The sequence below is a fragment of the Heloderma suspectum genome, chromosome 3, assembly GCF_057233095.1.
Source record: "Heloderma suspectum isolate Gila_16-S chromosome 3, 16-S_ref, whole genome shotgun sequence".
In the NCBI taxonomy this organism is placed as follows: domain Eukaryota; kingdom Metazoa; phylum Chordata; class Lepidosauria; order Squamata; family Helodermatidae; genus Heloderma; species Heloderma suspectum.
Genome location: NC_139460.1, coordinates 131469818 through 131494727, shown reverse-complemented (window position 1 = coordinate 131494727; position 24910 = coordinate 131469818). Strand labels below are relative to the sequence as shown.

The 24910-nt window shown below is 43.3% G+C and overlaps 1 protein-coding gene across 21 annotated transcripts in view; it reads left to right on the top strand.

Moving 5' to 3' along the window:
- Nucleotides 1-24624, top strand: part of LOC146350257 (guanine nucleotide exchange factor DBS-like) — a 166066-nt gene extending 141442 nt beyond the window's left edge. For 7 of the 21 annotated variants that reach the window (XM_084844581.1, XM_084844580.1, XM_084844592.1 and 4 more), the window contains 11 exons: nt 3349-3570; nt 5394-5486; nt 7547-7625; nt 9371-9434; nt 10395-10510; nt 13004-13063; nt 13411-13482; nt 18348-18466; nt 21804-21916; nt 22324-22427; nt 22554-24624. In XM_084844581.1, the coding sequence (XP_084700707.1) occupies nt 3349-3570; nt 5394-5486; nt 7547-7625; nt 9371-9434; nt 10395-10510; nt 13004-13063; nt 13411-13482; nt 18348-18466; nt 21804-21916; nt 22324-22427; nt 22554-22648 (1137 nt within the window). In that variant the 3' untranslated portion in view covers nt 22649-24624. Of the gene's footprint in view, nt 1-3348; nt 3571-5393; nt 5487-7546; nt 7626-9370; nt 9435-10394; nt 10511-12130; nt 13064-13410; nt 13483-18347; nt 18467-21803; nt 21917-22323; nt 22428-22553 lie in introns of those variants that run through there. The other 14 variants (XM_084844589.1, XM_084844590.1, XM_084844587.1 and 11 more) reach the window with 8 other exon arrangements.
- Nucleotides 24625-24910: the final 286 nt, after the last annotated feature.

Genomic DNA, 24910 nt, shown 5'->3' with positions numbered 1-24910 from the left:
ACATGTTGGGACAGCCCCATGGTTGTCATGGCGGCCATGAAGTCCTGAGCCGCCCCGGATACAGTGGCCTCAGCATGGAAGTTGAGATCCCCCAGGACCATCATCCTGGGGGTCCTCAACACCAAGTCCGAGACCACCTCCGTCAGCTCAGGCAGGGAGTCTGATGGGCAGCGGGGTGGGCGGTACACCAACAGAATCCCTAATCTGTCCCGGGTACCCAACACAAGGTACAAACACTCAAGATCTGCACTCGAATGAGCAGGAAGCCTGGAGAGGGAGATTGAATTTCTATAGACCACGGCAACCCCCCCTCCCCTCCCCTCAAGTCGGTGTTGGTGTTGCACCGAGTACCCAGGAGGGCACAGCTGGGAAAGACTGACCCCTCCCAGTTCCCCCACCCAGGTCTCAGTAATACATGCCAGGTCAGCCCCCTCATCCACAATCAAATCATGGATGAGGGAGATTTTATTTTGGGCCGACCTGGCATTCAGCAGCAGCACCACCAGACCCGAGGGCAGACTGGTAAGGCTGCCAGGAACCATCAGGTTGGGGGAAGAACCAGAAGAGGGGACAGCTGTAAGGTGTCTAGCCCCTCTTCTCCTCAGCTGGCCTGTTAATCCCCCAACGCCATACCTCCCCCTGCCCGTGACCACAGTTATGGTGGCACCTCCCCTACCCCCTGAGTTGCCCAATAGTCCTCCCAGGCACATATTAAAATATTAGGATATAAAATACACAACAGTTTAAAAGAATATAAAAAAGATAAAAGAGAACAGCAGCTAAGAAGGAGCAGATAGTCCACGTTTGCCCCTTCCCCTTGTCTTTAAAGCCGCTGCCCTCTGCTGCTGCTGCTATTTGCTGCTGGTATCTGTGGCTGCTGGTGTCTCTGGAGAGGCAGGTGGGTAGATCCTCAGGTCCTACGCGACTCCAAGTGCGACGCTAAGTGCTCCTTCCCGAGCAGCCTCTGGCAGCCCCGCCTTAAGTACCTGTGGGCGGGGGCGGGGGCGGGGGCTCAGGCTCAGGCTCAGGCTCAGGCTCAGGCTCAGGCTCAGGCTCAGGCTCAGGCTCAGGCTCAGGCTCAGGCTCAGGCTCAGGCTCAGGCTCAGGCTCAGGCTCAGGCTCAGGCTCAGGCTCAGGCTCAGGCTCAGGCTCAGGCTCAGGCTCAGGCTCAGGCTCAGGCTCAGGCTCAGGCTCAGGCTCAGGCTCAGGCTCAGGCTCAGGCTCAGGCTCAGGCTCAGGCTCAGGCTCAGGCTCAGGCTCAGGCTCAGGCTCAGGCTCAGGCTCAGGCTCAGGCTCAGGCTCAGGCTCAGGCTCAGGCTGGTGCAGCAGCTGGCTAGTCCTCCTTCCCCAGGCTCCTTCCCGAGCAGCCTCTGGCAGCCCCGCCTTAAGTACCTGTGGGCGGGGGCGGGGGCAGGCTCAGGATCCACCCGGTGCAGCTGCTGGCTGGTCCTCCTTCCCCAGGCTCCTTCCCAAGCAGCCTGTGGCAGCCCCGCCTTAAGTATCTGTGGGCGGGGGCAGAAACAGGCTCAGGCTCAGGATCCACCTGGTGCAGCTGCTGGCTAATCCTCCTTTCCCAGGCTCCTATGTTTATGTGAAGGGGCACTCAATAGCGGCAGCCTGAAGCACTAGCACCCCCTTCTGCTACATGAGTTGAACAGGCCCAACTTTATTATCCCTCTCCTACCGCCCCTCCGCAATTCATATCTTGGGGAGGAGATACAATTACTTTAGGCTTTGTGGGCCTACTAGTAAACGTGATTTGATGCTGATGTCTCCCTGACAGTAGCTAATGGCAGATATTTCCAAGAAGGGTATAAATTCAACACCCTAGATGTTATCCTGTGGTAATTCTTCACTAGAAAAGTTGGACTGAAAATGGTAGCGTTCGACTTTGTTTTTTGTCTTCAACATTCAGTAATATAAAGCTTTTTATTTTGCATTTTACATTTTGCCTAATATGTTTCAATATGTAACGTAAGTGGCATAAAGTATACCTATGCTAATATCAACAGATACATAAATTGATATTCTTCATCGTTAACCTTGCCGGGAGTGGATGAGATCAAAGTGTGGACGAAGTATTGCTGGTTCTCTCCTTAGACTTTGAACCTATGTAACGTAAACAAACCCAGCTGGTTTAGTGTAACTTGGCATTTTAACATTTTAACAATAAGCTTTTAAGAAAAGTATAATCATTTCACAGTTCTGTTATTGCTTTATCTTCACCTATGTTTGCATCTGCCAAGTAGCCTCCATTACACTGGGCCTATTTAGATAATACATCACCCACCGGTTTGTACCCAGGTGAGAGCAGGAACCAACCTGACACTTGAGCATTCCAACCCCAGACTCATTACCCTAAATATGCATAATCTCCCTACTTCATTTGTTCTGTTCTCCCCAAGTGAGCGTGGAGTAGAAAAGGTGTAGGAGGTACAAGCCTGAATCCTGCCCCCAATCTCCCCCAGTAGAATCCTGGGATGTTCCATCATACTACTACCCATAATGCAATGAACCTCAAAAGAACAATAAAGTGTGTGTGCATATTTATGTGTGTGTGTTTCTTTCTCACGTACTTAGGGATGACTTCTAACAATAGAATTATATATTGGAAAAAGTGAGTACTCCTACTTGTTGCCATGCAGTCATAGGATTTCCAGGGTTCCCAAGGCTTGGACCTTGAGACTTGGAGTCAGAGCATGAAACCTAAATAAAGGGTGGTGACTCTTGGCAAACATGCCTGGTGCTGTTGTTTTTAAGGAGATCTCACACCTCTGTAACTGAATGCCAGTGCAGGAATATTGCCATCTTTCCTATATGTTTCCAAATTATATTTAGCCTGTGGGGTGTCTGCCTCTCTTCCACATAAAGAGAAAAATGCTGAGGTTTGGCAAACATGCTAATGGTTTAAACTTCAGAATGTAAGAGAGGGCTGGAGGGGTGGCATACAGGCCCTATAGATAATACATTTCTCCCTCAGCCCTTGCTTCTGTCTTCTGACTGCAATTTAAATCTTTCCACCAAAGAACATAAGGAGGAGGTGAAAGCCCTGAAACTTTAGGTTCAATCGTGAGACCTGCCACCTAATGTCTGGACTTGCAGTGGTCCAGACATTAGGTGCTCTCCATTTCTTCAGCTTAAGAGTCCATGGGTGGATTAGGAGGAGGGACTCTAGAAGTGACATGCTAATGCCTCTGTTGGAGAAGAATCCAGGCTTCGTGTTTGCTCTTCCACTTGGTTTCGAGCTGGGCTTTCTTCCTTTCCAGGCCAGACTGATGAAAGAACAAAGGAGACATCCAGGTATTATTGACTGTGTGTAAACATTCCTTGCTGTGTTTGTTTTTCAAGGGAAACTTGAATGAACTGGGCAAGCTTCTGATGCAAGGGTCCTTCAGTGTATGGACTGATCATAAAAAGGGTCATTCAAAAGTGAAGGACCTGGCACGGTTCAAGCCAATGCAAAGGCACCTCTTCCTCCACGAGAAGGCAATATTATTCTGTAAAAAGAGAGAGGAAAATGGAGAAGGATATGAAAAAGCACCTTCCTACAGCTATAAGCACTCCTTAAACGTAAGGTACTTTTTAACATCCTAATAAACAGTAAAGTCAAAGTAATAACAATTTGGTTGCAGTAACACAGTAATATTACTTTTGGCTTCTAAATTAATTCCCTTTCCTTGGTGCAAGTCCCATAAAGGGGCTGAGGCACATTTGAAGCTTGGAATATTAAAGTTTACATTAACTATCCAGCGTGGCTGTTTCAAGACCTTCCCAACTGAACTTATGATGCACTTGGTGGAAAATTGAACACTGAACCAAAATCCAGCAGAAATTAGTTACAACTAAGTCCCATTGAAATAACTTAGATTTGGGTTGTGCTCCATCCCATTGCTTGCAATGGAAAGCTGCAATGCAAGGGGGCTGTGGCTCAGTGGCAGAGCACCTGCTTTGCATGGAGAAGGTCCCAGGTTCAGTCCCCAGCATCTGCAAGTAGAGCTAGGTAAGAATCCTGCCTGAATCCCTGGAGAGCCACTGCCAGTCAGTTTCGGCAATACTGGACTAGACGGGCCAATGGTCTGACTCGGTATAAGGCAGCTTCCTATGCTCCTCGTGATGTGAGAGCTGGTGTCACAGCTCTCACACCACTCCATCCATATCGCTGTAGCAACATGGGAGCCTCGGACTCCACTTCTTCCCCACAACAGCGTCAACCCTTGGGAACCTAGGCTAACAACATTGGTATAAGAAAGGAGCCATAGGATGGGCTTCTCATGGTACCCAGGGTTACAGGAAGGACGTCATGCTGCTGTGGCTTCCATGCCCCTGCAGTAATGTAGGAACCACCCAGCCTTAGTGATGGCTAATATTTGCTGGCTTGTGCTTTTGAAGGTTACTTTAAGGACCAAAACAGACATTACTTTAAATGTGTATCTAGAAGCGACGTCTTTTTCTTCCCCATTCTTACTCTAGACTAGATGCATGGCCCCTGATCCAGATCAGGTCCCTAGCATGGGGGATAGGGAGGGCTTTTAAGATATGGATCAGGCCCCATGCACCTACTCTAGAGTAAAAACAAAAAGAAGACATAGCTGCTAGTCACGCATTTAAAGTAATGTCTGTTTTGGCCAATTCTTGCCAATAGTCTTCATCTCTTGTCTCCTTTTCCTGTTTCCTGACAGACTTGTAGAGTCTGAGCCATGTCCCCCTGCGCTCCATGTGCTACATTTGTGCATAGTCTCCTCTTTGATCTGGACACTGGAAAAATGTTTGTCAGGACTATGGTGGGAAGGTTTTCCTCCCCTGCAGGAGTCCCCACATGTGCTTTTATGTCTTTAAAAGCATTGACATGATTCTCAGTTATGTGTTCAATGTCATATGTAGTTTGGGTCCAAATAATTAGTACTGAACAGCTTCTTAAGTGCTCATAGAATCATAGAATAGTAGGGTTGGAAGGGGCCTACGAGGCCATCAAGGCTCTATGGATACAATACAGCTGTTTTGGTACTGAGTGAGTTTTCACCTGGTTGGAGTCATTTAAACTAATCCCAATATTTTGGGCCTACATTGCTTTTATTTCTTTTCCCTAGGATTCAGGTGACTCCAGCAGAACTTTAATGAAATTCTCCATTTTTAAAAACAGGAGGATTTAAACAAAACAGATCAATTCCCCTGCTATTAGCACAGGTTATGGAAATGCTCTACATTGTTTGTTCCCTTTTGGGTTTAGTTATGACCAAAAGTACATATGAGAACAGCTGGAGGGTGGGAGGGAGTTTGCCTTTTAACCAAACCACACAAAGGTCAGTTTTGATGCCTGTGCATAGAGTTGATGGAAGCTTTGCTTAGCAAGGATGTCAACTTGAATGTCAGTTTATATGTATTTTGTTTTCTAGATGGCTGCAGTTGGAATAACAGAGAACGTTAAAGGTGATGCTAAAAAATTTGAAATCTGGTACAATGCAAGGGAAGAAGTTTACATAATACAGGTATAAACAATCATTTTTAAAAACGCAACTTTTAAAAAAGCTGTTTATGCAATGGTCGATGTACATTCCTGGCCCCAGGATCTCCGCTGGGATGGAGAGGGAGAGAGGAAACCCTGACTTGTAGTATGAGAGACAGGATGACGCACTTGCCTCCCTCTGTCATGAAGTCTCAAGATCTGCAAGTCTCAGAGCTCCTTTGTTCTTGCTGTGTACAGCCAGGAGGGGAGAAACAAGCAAGCAGCAATAACAGCCAGGGGCATTGAGATCCCAGGGACAGTGTCAACTAGTGCTGCTGATAGGACATACGTGAGTAAATGAGTTGGGCCTCTGGTCTATTGAGTGCATAGAAGAACTGACAGTGGATCCCAGGAGTAGGGAATAGGGTCTAAAGGGCTCTTGTTTCTCATGTAGAATTAATGAACATGTCTACCTTACTGCTATGCCTGGGTATAAATAGGAATTAAGCAGCCAGACATGTAAGCAGCTTAAACAAAGAGACCTCATAGACCAGCCTTCCCCAGCCTGGTGCCCTGGACTATAACTCTCATAATTCCAAGTCATCATTAGAACATAAGAACATAAGAAGAGCCCTGCTGGCTCAGACCAAGGGTCCATCTAGTCCAGCATTCTGTTCACACAGTGGCCAACCAGCTGTCAACCAGGAACCCACAAGCAGGGCATGAGCACAATAGCACCCTCCCACCCATGTTCCCCAGCAACTGGTGTACATAGGCTCACTGCCTCTGGTACTGGAGGTAGCACATAGCCATCAAGACTAGTAGCCATTGATATCCTCTTCCTCCAGGAATGTCATCTAACCTCCTTTTAAAGCTATCCAAACTGGTGGCCATCACTACATCGTGTGGAAGCGAATTCCATAGTTTAACTATGCGCTGTGTGAAGAAGTCCTTCCTTTTATCTCTCCTGAATCTCACACCAGTCAGCTTCATAGGATGACCCTGGGTTCTAGTATTTTGAGAGAGGGATAAAAACCTCTCCCTATCCACATTCTCCACACCATGCATAATTTTGTAGACCTCTATCATGTCTCCCCTTCTGCTCCTTTTTCCAAGCTAAATGATCCAAGCCTTTGTAACCTTCTCTCATAGGGGAGATGCTCCAGCCCCTTGATCATTTCTGTTGCCCTTTTCTGCACTTAACAAATGCTTTAAGCTGCAATCCTATACCTTCTTTCCTGGGAGTAAGTCCCATTGAACGCAGTGGGGCTCCAGAGTAAACGATCCCAGTGGTTGTAACCTTCTCTCATAGGGGAGATGCTCCAGCCCTTTGATCATTTTAGTTGCCCTTTTCTGCACTTCTTCCAGCTCTACAATATCTTTTTTTAGGTGTGGTGACCAGAACTGGACCATTGCCAGTGGTCATGCTGGCTGGGAATTATGGGAGTTGTTGTCCAACACATCTGGAGGGCACCAGGCTGAAGAAGGCTGTAGTAGTCCAGTCCTCCCATTTTTCAAAACAAGGTCTTTGGGGAGCAATGGGTGGAGCCTATGTGACAAGTTTGTACTGGGCCCAGAGAAATGATACCTGGACGCTGGTAGCAACTGCAATGAGTTCTCATACACCATGTGATGATCTCTTAATGTGTGACAGCTCTATATGCTTCTTTGTATGTAACCCTGAGAGGTGCTGAGCTTGGCATTTACAATATACGGACAGTTTTTAAAAAGATATAGAGTGGTCTCGCTTGTTACATCATAATGTGCAATATACTCAGAGTATGCCCATTTCATAATATGTGAAGGAGCCCTAAGTTTCTCAACGAAAGAAAGAATCCCAACGTGTGTTGGCCCATGTAACTCTTTTTATAGAAAATATGGAATAATAATACTAATCCTATTAAATTGGGTAGAATAAGTTGAATTGTCTTCTGACAGAAGGGATTTTGTGACTGTAACAAGACACAATCGACTTTACATCCCAGTCAAAAATAATTGGTTTTCTTTAGGGCCTAGGATGTTGAGTCTTTCTGTCTTCTTTTGGGGTGACTAAATCAGTGGCAAGCTGTTGATTAAATTTCTTACTTTTCCTTTTTGACGTAGGCTCCAACGCCCGAAGCCAAAGCCACTTGGGTAAATGAGATCAGAAAAGTATTGACCAGCCAGCTACAGGCATGCAGGCGTAAGTCTATTCTTCCTTTTCTTTTCCTCCCTGATATCTAAGAATAGCAAAGTGCCCATCAGTACGACAGCTTTATTTATTTTCTCCTGCAGGCATGAATGCATCCCATGACATTGTGAGAGGGATTAAAAGGGCTGCAATTAGAGACGAGTTGAGATAGGAGCAAAACTTTCCACCCTATCCTGATGCTGGGGTTACTACTATTTGACGAAAGTTTTGCTTCCAGCTCACGTATGTCCCCAGTTGTAGCCCCTTTCGTTTTTCCAGTAAAAGAAAATTGGCACCAATTGAGGTTTTCTTTCTTTCTTTAACTGCCACACAGGGTGGGTTGGGGATTTGGAGAGAGCGGTAGCTGGGCATGTGGTGGTCCCAATCTAGATCGGAGCCCTGCATGCCTTCTTTAGAGTAAAGAAAATCATGAAAGGGAGTTGCATGCTATGTAATTAACATAATGCGAAGTTTAATCCTTTACAAAGTAAGTATTACATAAATTTCAATTTTTCACCAGAATCCTTCCCCTTTTTTCATGGCTTTAACATTTCCACAAATGTACATCTTGAGCAAAGGGATAAAGAAACTACAGATGAGAACTGAAAGAGTAGATCAGATTGGGTCAATGGGAACAGTGGATCTCTGTGCACACCCTTCAGATTGACCCATTGGTTTGAATGTAATGATCAACCATGGTTAGTTAGGGCTGCCTCCCACCTGCTTGCTGCTTCTGCTTTGCATCTGGTTTGAAAAACAATGCAGGAACACCCTGTCACTCAGTTGTTCAGGGTGACATGTGAACCTGGCACTCTGTGTTGTTGAGGGAGAAACAACCCAGAGCTTTCATCCAACAACAAACCGTGGGTTAAAACTCTGGGTTGTTTCTCCCTCAACAACCCTGAGTGCTGGGTTCAGATGTCACTGCAACCAACCCAGGAACAGCATGTTCCTGGGTTGTTTGCTAAACTGGATGCAAAGCAGAAGCAGCAAGTGTGTGGCCCCAACAAACCTTGGGTTGTTGTTCCATGCGAATTGTGTTCCTCTCAGGATCCTTGGTGGACTTTGATATATGTATGCTCCCTAAAGAACAAGACAGAGAGGCAGGTTGCGATAGTGAAAAGGTAAAGATAAAGGTAAATAGCACTGGAAATCCAAGAGACATGGTAGTATCTGTGACATACCAGTTACACCACAACAACCTGAGCATGGACAGAATTCTCCATGTAACTGTGGCATTTGCTTCTGCCTACAAGAATGAGAGGCTTTGTAGGCTGCATCTGCACTGCCTATGTTCTGTGTGCCTTCAATGTACTGGGCATTTGTTTTTGTCTGCTTTTTCTGTTATGCTTAATTCATACTTCAGTGCAAAAGCGATGGGTTATGTATGTCCCACAAGATAAGTTGGTAGGGTTTGTTTAACTGTCGCTTTTTCAGATTAACAACAATATTTCCCAGGAATTGTATTGTTGCTATACCAGACAGAATGGATATCTCAAGCTAGAAAGTTGCAGACAAGAGAACTGAAGGAACAAGGGTGCATTACTCTCACAGTAATAGCCTAACCAAAGTCCCATAGTTAATGTGAGAATTCTGTCCATACTCAGTTTGTTGTGACGTCATTGAAGCCATATAACTTAGTCCCTCTTTTTGGTGAGGGCTCCTTAGATTCCAAAGTGTGCAGAAAAGTTCCAAAAAATGAACCGAAGGTTTGTAATATGGCTAAAGTACTTTGGGAGTCTCTGTCTTCCTTACAGAAGCCAGCCAGCACAGAATTCTAGAACATACACACAGCTTACCTCTACCTGCATCTAATACAAGGTGAGTTACTATCTGCTTTGCCTTTCTCTAAACTATATATTTGCTTTTACCTTCCTAGGTAGATATTACTTCTTGAAAGTTTGAATTCCTTTTTAAGTTATATACAGCAGCTAGTATACTTTTACAAGAATATTTTATGTGCTTTTATAACTAGTAGATTATGATCCTAACTGTTGTACATTTACATTCGTAGAAGTCTGCTTTTCCTCATGATCATAAATCCTATTGAATAGTAGGCCTACATCTTTGCTTACACTATTGGGCTTCTTTCTATTTCTAAAATATGGGTTTGGGGTTTTTTTTACTACTTGTCTTAGGCAGATAGGCATGGTCGTCCCCTGCCAATGGCCTACATCCCAACAGGGGCCCACTGACAAGAGCCCCTTGGAGTTGCATCTCCTCTTCAGCATTGCAACCTGCCCTTCTCTCTGTCCCAGACAACAATGAGAGTGAGAAGAAGGAGCAGTAGACACCCCTGGCTCTTTGCCTGTCAAGCAAGCAAGTAGTAACAATGATAAGAAAGAGGAGGAAGAGCAATAGTAGCTGTTGACAGTGATGGAAAGATGGCAGATTCATTGAGGGAGGGGGCCCATTGAGGGTGTCTTGCCCAAGGGCCCTCAAAAACTTGGAACTGGTACAGGTCTTACAGGTCTTTTTGTAACCTGAAACCCGCCTTGCATATCCTACTTTCAAGCTAAGTGCCCTTCCATTTTGCTCCAGAAAAAGTCTGCAGATATGAAATGAACCAGGCAAAAATAATGCTATAGCACAGAAATATGTTTTATCCTTTTTGTGGTCATCCACCCTCATCAAGAAGTGTGTGTATCATTCCTAAGCTTGCCTCCTACTTTTTTAGCAATACTTTAACTTGCTGTGAGATTGTTGTAATTACCTTGTGATGAAAATAGGGCCATGTCGATGGCCCTTAGTGTATGTAGTCTTACATTTCTCCCTAAACAGCCCTTCAAGAAATGAGGGAAGAAATATCAGAAAGCAAGAAGAGAGAAATGCTGATCTTGCAATTCCGGATGGTTGTGTCACCTCAATAGCACCAAAATACCCTGAAAAAGGCAAAGGTAAATTTGAAGTACGCTTTGGTTATCCATGGGCATCAATTAATGGTAAAGTGGGACGAGTTAGGATGTGAAACATGAAAGGATTGAAGTGGCAGTATCTTATTTATTTTGTGATGTCAACTCTTGTTATACATAAAACAAACAGCTCTATAAAAATTAAAGCTTTCCATTTCTGTACACATATAGCTAACATTAGCTTATGCTGCTGATTAGTCCTGTTTAGCATCTGTTGAAATCAACACATTTTCCTAAATCCCTTGGTAAAACCATGAGGATTGATTTCCAAGAACCTATTTTCTTCCTTTGGTTGGTTTTCATTACTTAATTATGATTCCACCCCAGTTTTAAATGGAAAAGATTCCAGAGCTATATTAAACACACAGGTGGTTCTGTTAATCTGATCAAATTGCAATCATCATTTCTTCACCAAAGCCTACTTTTCTGACACAGCCTCCTCTTTACCTTTGTCTTGTATGTTCTTTCTCTCTCCTCTTACATCTCTCTTCTTTTTATAGATGATATGATAACTAGTCCTACCTCAGATTGCTCAGCTCATTAAAAAAAAAACCCTTACACTGCAAAGCTTTACTAGCCGCAAATGTCGGAAAAAAAGTCAGAAAAAAACAGTAGATTATTGTTGTCCAGTACAGACTGTAGTTGACATTATTCCTTCTAGGCATGCATGCGAGATAGAGAGAGAGAGAGAGAGAGAGGACTCCCATGAAGAAATACTAGCTTGGATTCAAAGTTGTTTAGCATGAGCCGAAAAGCACTTGTAAGGTGGTTCCTCAGTTTCCATCTACGATCTGTGCACCATACCTGTCAGTCCCCCATCCCTCAGGATCTGCTTTTTGTGGACGCTGGGGGTTGCAGCGGGGTGGATGGGGCAGGAAAGCTCTTCTCAAAGTGTTGGGGATTCAAGCCATAAGGATTTCCATATTTCCAAGGTCTGGGTTGCTTCTTCCTACCTCAAAGCCTGGGGCAGAAACTCTTGATATACAGTTCCCAAGTTCCCCAAAGGGCAGAAACCAACTTGAGCTATGAAACTATGTAGAACATAGTTCTATAGAAATAGAGGCTAAATAGAAGATTTGAAGTGATCATGTTGACAAAAGTATAGAAATAATACAAGAGTACAGAAATCGCATTAGCATATTTTCATCCCAGCTGCGTCCATGGATATCCTACCGTTTTCTATTCAGACAAAAAGGCCATACGCTCTTTTTCATAATACTCTGTTAAGAGTCCTGACACTGAAAGGGGAGATACACAAACATTGCAAGCTGTGTTCCATATCTACCTGGGGGCCATCTACACGGCACTGCTTTCAACCTTCACTCTGTCATAACTGAGTAGCATTGCAGCTGTGAATTAACTTCTGCTGTGGTAGAATGTGCATGCGCGATTTACTGTGGACTTCTCCAACAGGAAAATCCGCTGTGCCCTGACGCATAGCCGTCGAAATGTTGTAAATGCGGCAGTTGTGCTGCTGTTTTTGTTTTACCATTATATTTAAATGCGCAGCTGCACAGGCATGTGAGGGTGCAGGTATGACACTTTGGGTTTTAGTGGCTGTTTTGTATTTTAGGGGTTCTTTTGTGTCTGTCCATTCCTCGTTAGGTAAAATGTGGGTGGTTTGCTCCATGCCAACTGTTTGGCAGTCCTCCAGCCCGAGACTCCTGCGATGGTTTGCACATGCCAAGGTGTGTGCCCATGAAAGGTACATGCCTACCCATCATTCCAAAATGGTGGCTGGAGTGAAGTTGGCCCTGGACCTTCTGCTCCCCCAACACGCCCCCCCAGCCCTTGGTCACTGACTCCAAAGCAGCCAGTGCAAAGATACGAAGCTGCGAAGGTGTGCGAAGGCGTGGTTGAAGAAATGTGCACACTTACCTGTGTCTCTGTAACTGTGCAGCCACGAAGGAACAGGGAGGAGTGATAAGGCATCACAGAGTGACACAAGCACTAGGCGCACCTACCACACACCCACTGCAAAATGCGAAGTCAGTTCAGGGAAGGGACAGACAGCTCGCAACCATGGGAAACCTGCAGCAACCCAAACACATCGAAGCAAAATGCCTCTGGAAATCCGCACTTTCCAGGTGCAGTTACTGCAGACTTAGGATCACTAGTGGGAAGTGTTCCAAATGGACATCAGTTGCACTAATGCACACAGTTGGACCCTTCCCAGTGGTTCCTTGCTCATAGTGAATACGTTATCTGAATTGTCCAGCGTTAAGCAAGTATGTGTCCTTTGTTTAGGGTGACTAAGGAGGAGGTGTTGAGATGACATGTTCATTATAACCATGGAGCTATCATGAGGTAGAGGGGAGAAATGACCACCACAATTCTATGTATGTACCTCAACCAGTAGGAAAAAGTGGTGTTTTTCCAAGCACACTGCTGTAATGGGTCTTTTTAACAACCTGATTACCTTTTAGTTCTTTCTGGAGAAGCTGCAAATTAGTTAATACTCCCTGCTTGCCTTGACAGAAGCAGCATCTCCTACCAATAAAAGCCAGACTTTGCCAATGAACCATCTTACAGGACCAGGTATTGATAGAGGATTTAGTTTTATTAGAATAAAATCATATTTGAACACATAACATACTAATTCATTATGACTTCGCTACAGCTATTTAATATTTGTACTTATAACCGTAAATGTGCCTTTTTTCCATTTTCCCTATATTTCTCAATTACCTACATTTTTCACTTGCTTCTATTTTAAGAAAAGAATCCCACTTAAAATAGACATCATTTCAATGCTCATTTTGATTTGTCAGTATAAACTCAAAGGTAATTTGCATGCAACCCACCTATTTTTCTCTTTCCAATTCTTCAATCTCTTTCTCTTTTTCTCTCTGTTTTGTTTTGTTTTCCTATTCATCCTGTTACAGCTTCTATCAGCCCTGACAAAAACACTAAACGACATGAAGTAAAGAGTGATCCAACTCCTCTGGGTTTGAGAGGTAGAGTGGAACCAATTTTTCATATTCATAATTGTAGGGTCCCAATGTAATATGTGCATTGTGTTGGCTTTATTGCCAATCCCTTGTTTTGGAGCATTCTCACTTACAATTATATGGAAGTTTGGACGGAGCACACTTAATCATAGCAAATGAAAAGCTGTCATGAATTACTGTGTCAAGGACAGCATTTAGCATCATCCATCAATATCATGGAGGCTCCATACAACAAAGTGAATATTTATGTTCTGGACAGTTCTTGTGGGATTTTAACAAAAGGAAAAGCAACCCATGTGCCCATGCCATGTGACGCACGCGCTCAACTTCGCAGGCTGGAGGATGCCGAAAATAGTGTCAGAACGGTCACCAGGTTTCTTCAATGTGCCCATATCCACTGACAAATCTATGCGCTGGCTTCCTTGGGCAAAACCCATATGAATCCATCCTCAGTGAGACTTGACACCCATAATTTTTGGTAATGGAGGTCTTAATCACTTGGCATCCACATATTTCATTATAAGAGCTGTATTAGATAGGGAAGGGTATTCACACAAAATAATAACTTACTGATAGTAATAATAAATTTATTGTTTTTATTATTTATTTATTACATTTCTATACTACCCATTAGCCAAAGCTCTCTGGGCAGTTTACAAGGCAAAGCTTGAAACCATGAACTATAATAACATAGTAAAACTTAATATAAAACCATAAGTTAAAACAGAATAAAGCCAGGCCAGCTTTGGAAGTTGGCACCTTGATATAGGGATGGGAGTGAAAAGACTGAATAATAAGCCTTTGAAACCTACCCACCCACCCCTCACCATACACACACAGGCTCACTTAAGCACTTTTTCCTTGGAAACCTCCTTAGCCTGGCTGTATAAAGCAGGAATTTTCAAGCTGGTTTCGCTATGCTGCTTTACATGTGGAATACTGTGGGTGTATGCAATCTCCAGACAAGATCTAATGTGGCTTCTACAGGGCATTCGGGGAGACAAAATCAGACAAACATAGATGCAAACTGAAGGCCTAATGACATGCAACTCAAGATTCGTTCAATAAGTAACGGCTATAAGAATAATAGCCCAGGAGCAGATCTTGGAAAGAGCCGTTCCTCCTAATAAAAAAGACAAAGACACAAAGGGCTGGATGTGCCTGATCTTGTCTGATCTCTGAAGCTAAGCAGGGTCAGCCCTGGTTAATACTTGGATGGGAGACCGCCTGGAAATCAAGCTTCCTGCCTGAGCAGTGGGTTGGACTCGATGGTATGCAGGTCCCTTCCAACCCTATGATTCTATGATAAAGTGTCTGATCTAGAAATGCGCAAAGATGATCACTGTGTGTGCACCTGTGCAATCCCTTTTCTGTCCATAAAGAAGCTCATTGGGTTTGGGCCCAAAACATTGAAATTCTGCACAGATGCTACACAAATAGCATCATCCACCTGATCCATTATATTCAGGTAGCCGTTCTGTTCTCCCAAAGAACATGGCTCCCAAAGGACGTTGTGCGTGACACAGAGAAAAGGAGTTCAAAGCAAGAAACGTCCCTTTTTCATTGAAAAGAAACCTGTTTAATTCAAATAGCCTTCCTGAAATGGGTCGTCCAACACCATAAGCTGATGTTCCTTCTTGCATAATGGGTAATTGAATATTGTTTGTCCTGCCATAATGCCTCAATGACAGGAGAACTGGCACCTGCTAATGTTTCCCGTCAGACTCAGAAGCAATAACCGTCTACTCAGGATCTGGCAACCCTATTTTTTTGCCGATACAACAAATGGAGACAGGAGTCGCATCAGCTTGGGCAAGGGTGGGGAGAGGTGCTGGGAGGTTATCCTGGATTTTGTTTTATTTCCAGATATGGGATCTATATCCGCATTTTCAGGAAAATTGTGTGTGAAGTGTACCACAGAAGCCTGCCAACAAACCTGTGTTGTTCTGCACCTGCTCCTTAAGTTCAGGCACAAATGCGCCAACAAACAAAACTGTGTGAAAAGCTAAGACATGAGAATCAGAGCGTGGAGGTGGGGTGGGTGCATTGTAGCAATAGATAATACCATCTCTGTGACAGATAAACAGTGCAAGACATACTGCTTTTGTGTTTCGTTTGAATTGTGATCCAGTAGAATCTCGCTTCCGGTTTCAGGCTCAGGATGAAGGCAGTAGCATCACAGCTACGATGTAATGCACTGGGAATATTTATTATTCAGTTCTTTCACAGATGCCAGTTCTGTGTTAACATGGAACAGGGCCAAGTGGGTCAGCACTACTTGCCTTTTGCTAGCAGCCCAGCGCAGGCAAGGTAATGTATCCCTCCTGGGCCACAGGAGCTTTGCGCATGGTGTGGTGTGCTGTGACTTCTGGCTGCTTAAGGGCTTGCTTTGGCTTTTCCCGAACATCTCGTAGCCTCGCAGCTGACAGGCAACAGCGCTGGTTTTGCAGAACTGCCAGGAAAAAGCACACCCACACCTTAGCTTTTTTCGATTTTAATCATTTATAGCTAGGATTTGGTGGGTGAAGGAGTCCTTACCTTGGTTATTTTGTATTAGTTTGCTCTTATACCTGGAATGCAAGCATCATTACAGATCTTCCAGGACTTTCATTTATTGGTCACGTTTACATACTACCCTTCCTCCAAAGAGCTCACGGTGCCATATAGGGGGTTGCCCCTCTCCCCTCCTGTCAACAACTTGTGAGGTAAGTTACACCGATGGCCAAACTAGATGTAAAACGAGTGTTCTCTAATAGGAGCTCCCAACAGCTTCAGCTTGTCCACAAGGCAACTGGCGCGCGCGGCGGTGTGTGTGATTTGGATCAGGGCCAGGGAGATGGGGTTATTTCCCCACACACCAATTCTCCACCCTTACCCCCTGTCCCCAAGCAGTTATTAGCTGCAGAGAGGAAAACATACAGGCGCCATATTTGTTTTCTCCTCTGTGGCTGATAGCAACTCTAGGGGTAGCAGGGATTTGCATCAAGCAGTTAGTGTGGATGCAAAAGGTTAATATCCCTTTCTTCCCACACCTGAACTCCAATGGAAATCACGGTATCACCCTCCCCCACCGCTGTTTTTGGACAAAGGTAATAGCTGGAATCCACCTTCCACCAGCAGAACAGAAACTGCTGGCAGAAGGGATTTCCCCTCCTCCCCATGCATCCCCCAAATCTGCTTCCAAGGGCTGGGGAACCCTTTGGAGTAGATTTGAGGGCATGGGGGGGGGGCTGCAGGGGGGAAGGGAAGGCAGGAACATTGTCCACTCATACAACATTTGGTTTAAGCCAGTACAGGTACATCTCATCTAGTTTGGCCCTGAGAAAGAGATTGACTTGCTTAAGGCAAACCAGTGAGCACCCTAATGACAGAGCAGGGATTCAAGCCCAAATCTTCCTAGTCCCAATGCGGCCCCTCTAGTCCCAGTGCAACCCAGGATCTACTATACCACACTGGCACTCTGCTGCTATTATGAGCTAGTAAAATGCCCCTCGATATGTTGGCGTGGGCAGTCAGGGCTTGCATATTTCAAACATCTCTTGGGGAGAAGAGCTCACAGAGACACGTTTTGCCCTTCCTGTGTCACTTGTTATGGAAGCTGGGCCATCCAGTGTCAGATGAGGAGGGCAGGCTTTGCTTCTACCATAACAGTGTCCCCAAGTGTAGCACTCTACATTTTCCCACAGGACTGAATGATAGCCATTCATGCTTACATGGGGCAAAGTAAATGGGTGTGTTCATTAGCATAATTGGGAGGGGCATCTGAATATGCCCTGAGTATCTCTGTTCTTTGGGGGGCCAGGCTCTAGCTATCCTCAGGTGGTCTTGCCAACATGTATTTTGTCTGATAGAAATCAGTGCAAGCCATTGACAACCACACTTACTCTAATCTTCATAGTTCCTCTGTAGGTTTAGTTTCTTGATCGGCTTTTTTAAAAGTAAGGGAAAATGTGGAAATCTCAATCTGTCACATGAGTTTATTGAGATGTATTTATTCTGGTGGTGAGTGACTCACAAGTAAGTACAGTCATGTAGTTTGCTTTATTGGCGTGACAAACACAAGTGTACCATGGCTAAGATGTGCATGACGCCCATGGCTGTATCTTGTTCTGATGACAATGTACAATCTTAGAAGTATAATTGAAGGGATTTTTCATATTAGAGCTGAAAGGGTTTTGTTTCCCAGCTGATAAATCATGCTGTTTTGTGATCCTTTATTTGCATGAAGCCTCAGTTCTTATCCTAAGTCACAGTTGGTGTCACATGGTGACACATTTTGTCATATTTCATCAGGTTCATTTGCTGATGAAAAAGCATACCAGCTGAAAGCACATTGTGACTTGGCTTCCACTCCATCTGTGATGTAAATGGGATCTAAGAAGAACTGAGAAGTCATAAGATCGATCTTCTCTGTGCTAGCGTAGTGATGGCCAAGTTGAGGACTACCAATGTTCTATAAGATATGAATATTTCAAATAATGGTTCAGTTTGGCCAAAGTCTTGGTCTTTGGTTAGTTTGTAATGTGTCACCTGGCCAGGGTTGGTGATAACACCCGCTGCCTATCAGCTCCAAGGAGAGTATAAGATAGTCACAGTACAGTATTTAGCACAGTGGAATTGGCCCAGAGGTATCTAGCATTTTTAAAGCTTTTCTAAATGGATGCTGAATTTCATGTAGAAGTAGCAACAGTTAAAGGCTATTTTTATTATTATTATTTATTTATTCTGCAGCAATTCTGAAGTATTCCAAAAGCTGCATTACTTATATAGCATTTTCAAGTATTCCAAAAGCTTCGTGAATATTGTCTCACTACTAGTTTTAGCTCTTGCTTCAGAGATTATCAGTAATGGTGGGTTATTGGTTTATTAAGGATGGTCTAAAACATCTCAGTATCTTGATGCTTCTGAAGAAAATGATGATTGGTCTAGTGCAGAGGATCCACTTAATTCCTCAGATGCAGAAGAGGAAGGAAAAGAAGAGAAGAAGCTGGTAAATAAATACATGTTTACATTTATTGGGGAAAGGGGGATGAAATGTATGAATCCACATTCAGTGACTAATCTCTCATAGAAACTTCGGGATTTTTTTGGAATATATTTTTATTTATTTTATCTTTATAAATGAAATAAGCAATACCAAGAATACCAACAACCTGATCAATACCAGAATTTCCCAGCAATACAATATTCTTATGAGGACACAACAGTAACAAAAAGGAAAAGAAAAGAGGAAAAGAAGAGAAAGAAAATAAATTTCTTTCCCTCCCCCTCCCCTTCCCCTTTAAAGGATTAAGTTTAAACTCCAATACCCCCGGCTTCTGATGCCATTCTCTTTTAAAAACTACATAACATTAAGAATGTACAGTTTAGTAAACATCCTTACATTTCAATATCATAAGAAATATAGTGTTATATAATAATAAAATTTAAAATAAACTTTCAACAATCAGTAAAATATTTTATACTAGATATATAAATACATGTGCACAATACACCTTCAAACAATATATTTAAATACAGCATATCATATCTATTTTGGAATAAAGAAATAAAAAAGAAAAAGAAAAGAAAAACGAAAGAGAATAAATGAATATATGTATAATCATTTATCTTCTGACCTAGCCTGGATCATGTAGACGAAACATAAACAGTTAACAGAGCTTGTTTAAAGATTCCAGTTCATGGGGTTGTAACAGCAATGTCACGCATTTTTATGTTCAGCCATGCCTCCGCCATTTCATGATTTAGAAACTTCTTCATCTGACCTTCAGACACAATGCAAAGTGTAGCAGGATATTTTAAGCAATATTGTAAGTTAATTTGTTTTGCCATATTTTTCGCTTTGATGAATTGCCTTCTTTTATTCGCCACCTCTTTGATGTAATCTGGAAATAACATAACTTTATCTTGTTTCCAGGAAAGGCTTCCACCCTCTCTTGCCAAACGCAGGATATAATTCTTTGTAAATTGGACTATGATCGTATATGGTCAGTCCCTTTAGCATTTGGCACATGAAATGCCTGCTCAATATCAAGTAAATAATCAGATGGGACAGGGAGTATCTCATGCAAAAGTTTATCCACAAAAATAGGCAATTTTACATCATTAGACAGATTTTAAATCCCAATAATACATACATTGGATCTGCGCGTGAAGGCCTCCAGCTGAGAAATTCTGTCGGAGTCATTTTTAAAACAAACTTGTGTCATAGTTTCATTCCCTGCCATTCAGTCTTCTAGGTCGTTAATTTTCGTCTCCATTTTTTGCCAAGACGCATTAATTAGATCCACAGCTCCTTGCAAGGCGGTGATGGAATTTTGGATTAAATCCAACCTTTTGGCTTGCTCCGTAAATTGTGAAGATAAAGTCTTTATCAGAGTAACTAATTCCCCTATATCTAATGTTCTCTAATGTAGTTAGCTCTGACCCCTGCATCCTGGGGGTCATTTTAGACTCCCAGCTGTCCATGGAGATTCAGGTGTCAGCTGTGAGCTGGACAGTGCTGTACCAACTCCTTCTGATGCGGCGGCTTGCCCCTACCTTCCCGACCATCTGCGTCCATCGGTAGTACATGCCCTGGTCTCCTCTCATCTAGACTACTGTAATGCGCTCTATGTGGGGTTACCCTTAAAGATGGTTCGGAAGCTGCAGCTGGTGCAGAACGCAGCAGCTTGCATGATCACATCACTCCAGTGCTGTAGGAGTTGCACTGGATACCATTTGTTTTCCAGGCCAAATTCAAGGTGTTGGTTTTGACCTTTAAAACCCTATGCAGTTCTGGCCCAGCCTATCTCAAGGAGCGCCTCCAGTAACACCAGACAGGCCGCTCAACAAGATCAGCCTCGGATAGCCTTCTCTCTGTCCCATCAGCCAGGTCAGCTAGGCTGGTGAGAACAAGGAAGTGGGCCTTCTCTGTGGTGGCCCCCACTCTCTGGAACTCCCTCCCTAGGGAACTCTGCCATGCCCCCTCTTTAATGAGCTGCTGCCACAGATTGAAAACGTGGTTGTTCAGGCAGGCATTTGGGGTAGGTTAGGGTATTTTTAGAAACACGATGTTTTAATGTAGAATTTTACTGCTTTAAACTGTACTGTTGTACATCGCCCAGAGTGGCCAGGTGACCGGCCAGATGGGCAATTAAGAAATTTAATATAAATGAATGAATGAATGAATGAATGGGTAGTGTATGTGTATGCACACAGATAGACAGACAGACAGACAGACAGATACACACACACACACACACACCCCTTTGCCATGCGCGCGCAAAATGCCTGACGTCATGATGGGCAGATGTATGTCAAGAGATTACCCTTACATAGCAGGGACCCCTGGAGTGCATGAGTATGTGAGCGCAATGCATCCTCACTGCACTTTGCATGGAGGCTGGGTGCACCCAGTGCCAGAGATGGTCGTTAGATTTTGTCCCCACAGCAAGGTAGTCCCAGGTGTAGCTCTTTTACTTTTCTCTGAGTGTAAATTACAGGAAAAGGACTGCAGTTTGAGGCACCATTGGAGAAAGGCTAAACTGACACCAGCGTCCAGTTACATCCCAGATTTCTAGCTATTCCTTTTGTCCGATGGAATGCTGTTGAAGTAATCTGGAACTGCATTGCTCCATTCTGGGGTCTATTTCTTGTTTGTCATAGAGCAGGGGTGGGGAACCGCAGGCCCGGGGGTGGCAGATCTGGCCAGCCCTGCAGGGTGCCCCCTTCCCCTGGCCCCGCACCGTCTCCCAACCACCAATAATTTGTTGATTTCCCAGCTATTGGCAGTAAGATCTTTAAGCTACACTATTCTGGTAGTTTGTGTATTTTATGGCCCCACCCGCTTTGCCTTCGGCTCTGCCCCTTTGCCTTCGGCCCCATCCACCACTGAAAGGTGGCCCCCCGACAGCTTTTCTGAACTTGAATTTGGCCCTCAGGCTGAAAGAGATTCCCCGCCCCGTCTTAGAGTGTGACAATCTTGGAAATGGTGCATATATAATGCCTAATGTAGGCATAGTCTAGAACTCCACCTGTGTGACAGCTTCTACGTGTCATTTGTGAGGGAAAAATGCTCCCCATGCATAATGGGAAATCCTATACACTTGCCATTTCAAAGAAGGAGAATGGGAACCCCTGTGCACATGGGGCTCTGAGTTCCTAGTGGTGATCATTATGTGCCCGTGACCAGGGATGTTCATGAAGTTGCATTGTAGAAATCATCAGAATAAATTGATTTGTTAGTGTCAAAACCTACATTTGGCACCTTGATAATCATAAACTCCATCTCTGGGCTATGTGATTATTTCTTATTAAACCAATTGTAGTTTCTCCTCTGTGTTTAGACCCCCGGTAAATACACAGTTGTGACCAATTACGACAGTGGAGGCTCTGAAGACCTGATGCTGAAAAGTGGAGAGTTAGTTCAGCTGATCCACGAAGGAGAAGACGGGCTTTGGTATGAAGAAGTATATTTTAAGAGGGGGCATCCTTAAAAGCACTTTGAGCCACTGCACACATAATGTTCCAGATATCTAACTATAGTTAAGAGATCAGGAGCGGGATTGTTCATTCAGTCCAAGATTTGAAGGTATTTTTCAAACCATAGTTAAGATTGGTAAAGATGTACTCTCTTAACCATGGCTAAACTCATTGGGAGAAAGATGGAGAGAATTTACACACACAAAAAGACACTGGGGAAGGGAGAAGGTGAGCCCTGGGTCCAATCTGGATGCTATGCATGCACCAGAACAAATCTCAGAAATCATCTGTCTTTAAGAATGGGCTACATTGCTTCCAAATGAGGCATACTGGTTTAATCTTACACATTTTCATACAGTTAAAAAGCAAAAATGTGTTTCCTAGGTATGTAAGAAACCTGAGCACAAGCAAAGAAGGTTGGATCCCAGTCAGCAGACTGTTGACACTGCTTGGAAACTCAAAATCTGCTGTATCTCTGAGCAGCTCGGGTAAGATTGCTGTTGTAAATGCTTTAGTTTAGCTTAATTTGTTAAAGAGCTAGTGTCACGTTAACCACAGTTCAAAATGTAAAGTTAAAATGCACTTCTCTGTAAACTTGTGTGCATTCCATCCAGAGTCTGCAGCTGCTTCAAGTACGCTGAGCTCATCTTCAAGCTACAGTGAGAGTTGCAACGTTACCAGCACCAGTTTCTCGGACGTTAAGGGCTAACTTTAAGGCTCCATCAGGACTCTTGTGAAGTTTTCAAACTCCTGATGCAAATACTGGATGTCAGATGAAACAGAGAAGCACTGTGCTTGCGTGTCTCTCCTCCCATGTTTAAATGGTCATTTACAAAGTCTTCTTAAAGACATTGAATGAAAATGTACGAGGTGGTTGGAACATGGACTAGTAGGACACTTGTTGGAAAGAAAGTCTTCCACAAGTTGCGTGTCAGAAATCTTCTCTAGAACAAAATGAAGCCTGCAGTGGATAATGTGGAAGAATATTATGAAGAAACCAGGCTGTGTCCATTGGTGTAAATCTGTACAGTTAGAACAGTAAATATGAAGTTAATGTATAATGTAGAAAGAAGTGAGAAACTTTACCTTAACAGGTCATCTTACACAAAAACCACCTGGAGTCTCTGTGTAAAGTGCAGGAAATCCGTTTTGATCTGGGTATTCTTTTCTGCCTTTGTGTTTTTTTAACCACTGTGCTTTATGTAGCCATAGGCTACACTACAAAAGAAACGAACAATTCCACTCCAATAGAAACAATACTTTTTTTGTACACTATGTGGCAATGGCCATTGGGCGGCGGGGGACGGACGGACATCTAAACCAAATTCTATAACAAGGATAGTTGTTAGTGGAATGCTGACAATTTGATAAATTCTTTGATAAAACCAAACCCTTTTTATTATGGAGTAAAAACACTGAAACATGTTTTATATCAGTTAAGCATTATACAATATCATGCAATTGTCTTTAGCTCTTACAGTTAGAAGATGGCCCCAAGCTAATAAATGAAATATATCTCATTCTCTCTTTAGACTGATGTCCTTCCTGCTACTAAAATTTTACTGTGAAATTAAGAGCTTCATTTGAGTATGGGAACACTTTTTTAAACAAAGGGAAATCATCAGCATTTTATTTTCTACATGCTGCATAAATTGCTCCCTCTAAGGTATGTTTCTACAGATCTGCCTTACCAAATGCCAGCAGTATGTAAACTCCTGTATAAACCATGTTGGATTCACCCACACTTTTGAATTAACTTATAGCTCATATCATTAGTAGCTCATTCATGTATTATATAATGAAAAGTCACATGAAAGTGAATGTTCGACTTCCAGCACTTATGAAAACCATGCAGTTAGAATCCAGCAAGATTAATTTTGATTTTTCTTCCTGCCATATAAATAGTCTCTCATCATATTGTTCCAAATGCTAGAAACAAATTCTCACTTGTGGTTACAATGAAACCACGACTGGCTCCGGCCAGTGCAAAATTTTATGTCTACCTGTATATGTTTATATATGTGTGGTATGTATCAATGTAAAGATGTGTATTTATACTCTTCAGGCTGCTAAAGATGCCTCCATTTGTATTTAGGTTTCTTCAAGAGGCAGCAACCTGAAGGCTGTCCAGGGCTTTATTTTATACGATTTCCAGTATGGAAAGACGCATCTCTTCACGTTATTGTACCCAAACAAGACTTTGCGCTGCAGTAATAAAATAGCAATAGTCTTTGTAACGTATTTTGTAAATACGAGTATTAAAAAAACTCTCTTGCTCCAAAATTTGTCCTTGAAGGAAAGATGCAATTCTGGTGTGCACACCGGGCTTCATAATCATATGCCCACCCCCAGCAGCCAGTGGCACCAGGTTGGGAGTCTGGCAAACAACAAACATTCTATAAAAATATAGAATGAATGAATGAAGTGCTTTATTGCTTCTCTCTGAAGGAGCTACTATGGGAGGCAAAGCTATGGAAGAGGCCCTCCTATCAAATCCTGTCCCTTTTCACTTGGGCCCTAACAATGTTGTTATTCACGTGGTTGTATGTGTATCATTGCACTTTAATACAGCCCACATTTTAATTTTTCTACTGCTCCTGTAAATTACCACTAGAGAATCCAGTGTCTTTACTGTATGTATGAAACCTTGAATAAACTTCAGCATTTCTTGCTGGGTGGTCTTGACATAGCGGTGCTGTGTTTTGTTTTCATTTGTTTTGTGGTGACCAAATTTGTCAGAAGGTGCAGTGAGTCAAAGTGCGTCCACCCTCTGCTGGAAACAAATGAAATGCTAAATGTGCATCACACATTCTAATCGCCTGCAGCAACATCCCTGACCCAGAAAAACCTTTCTATGATGCGCACTTGCCATCACTCAAAGCTTGTCCAGTTGTTCAGTTATTGAGTTTGGAAAAGAGAACTGAATATGTACAACCACTTTAATGCTATGCAAATTTATTTATTTATTTAT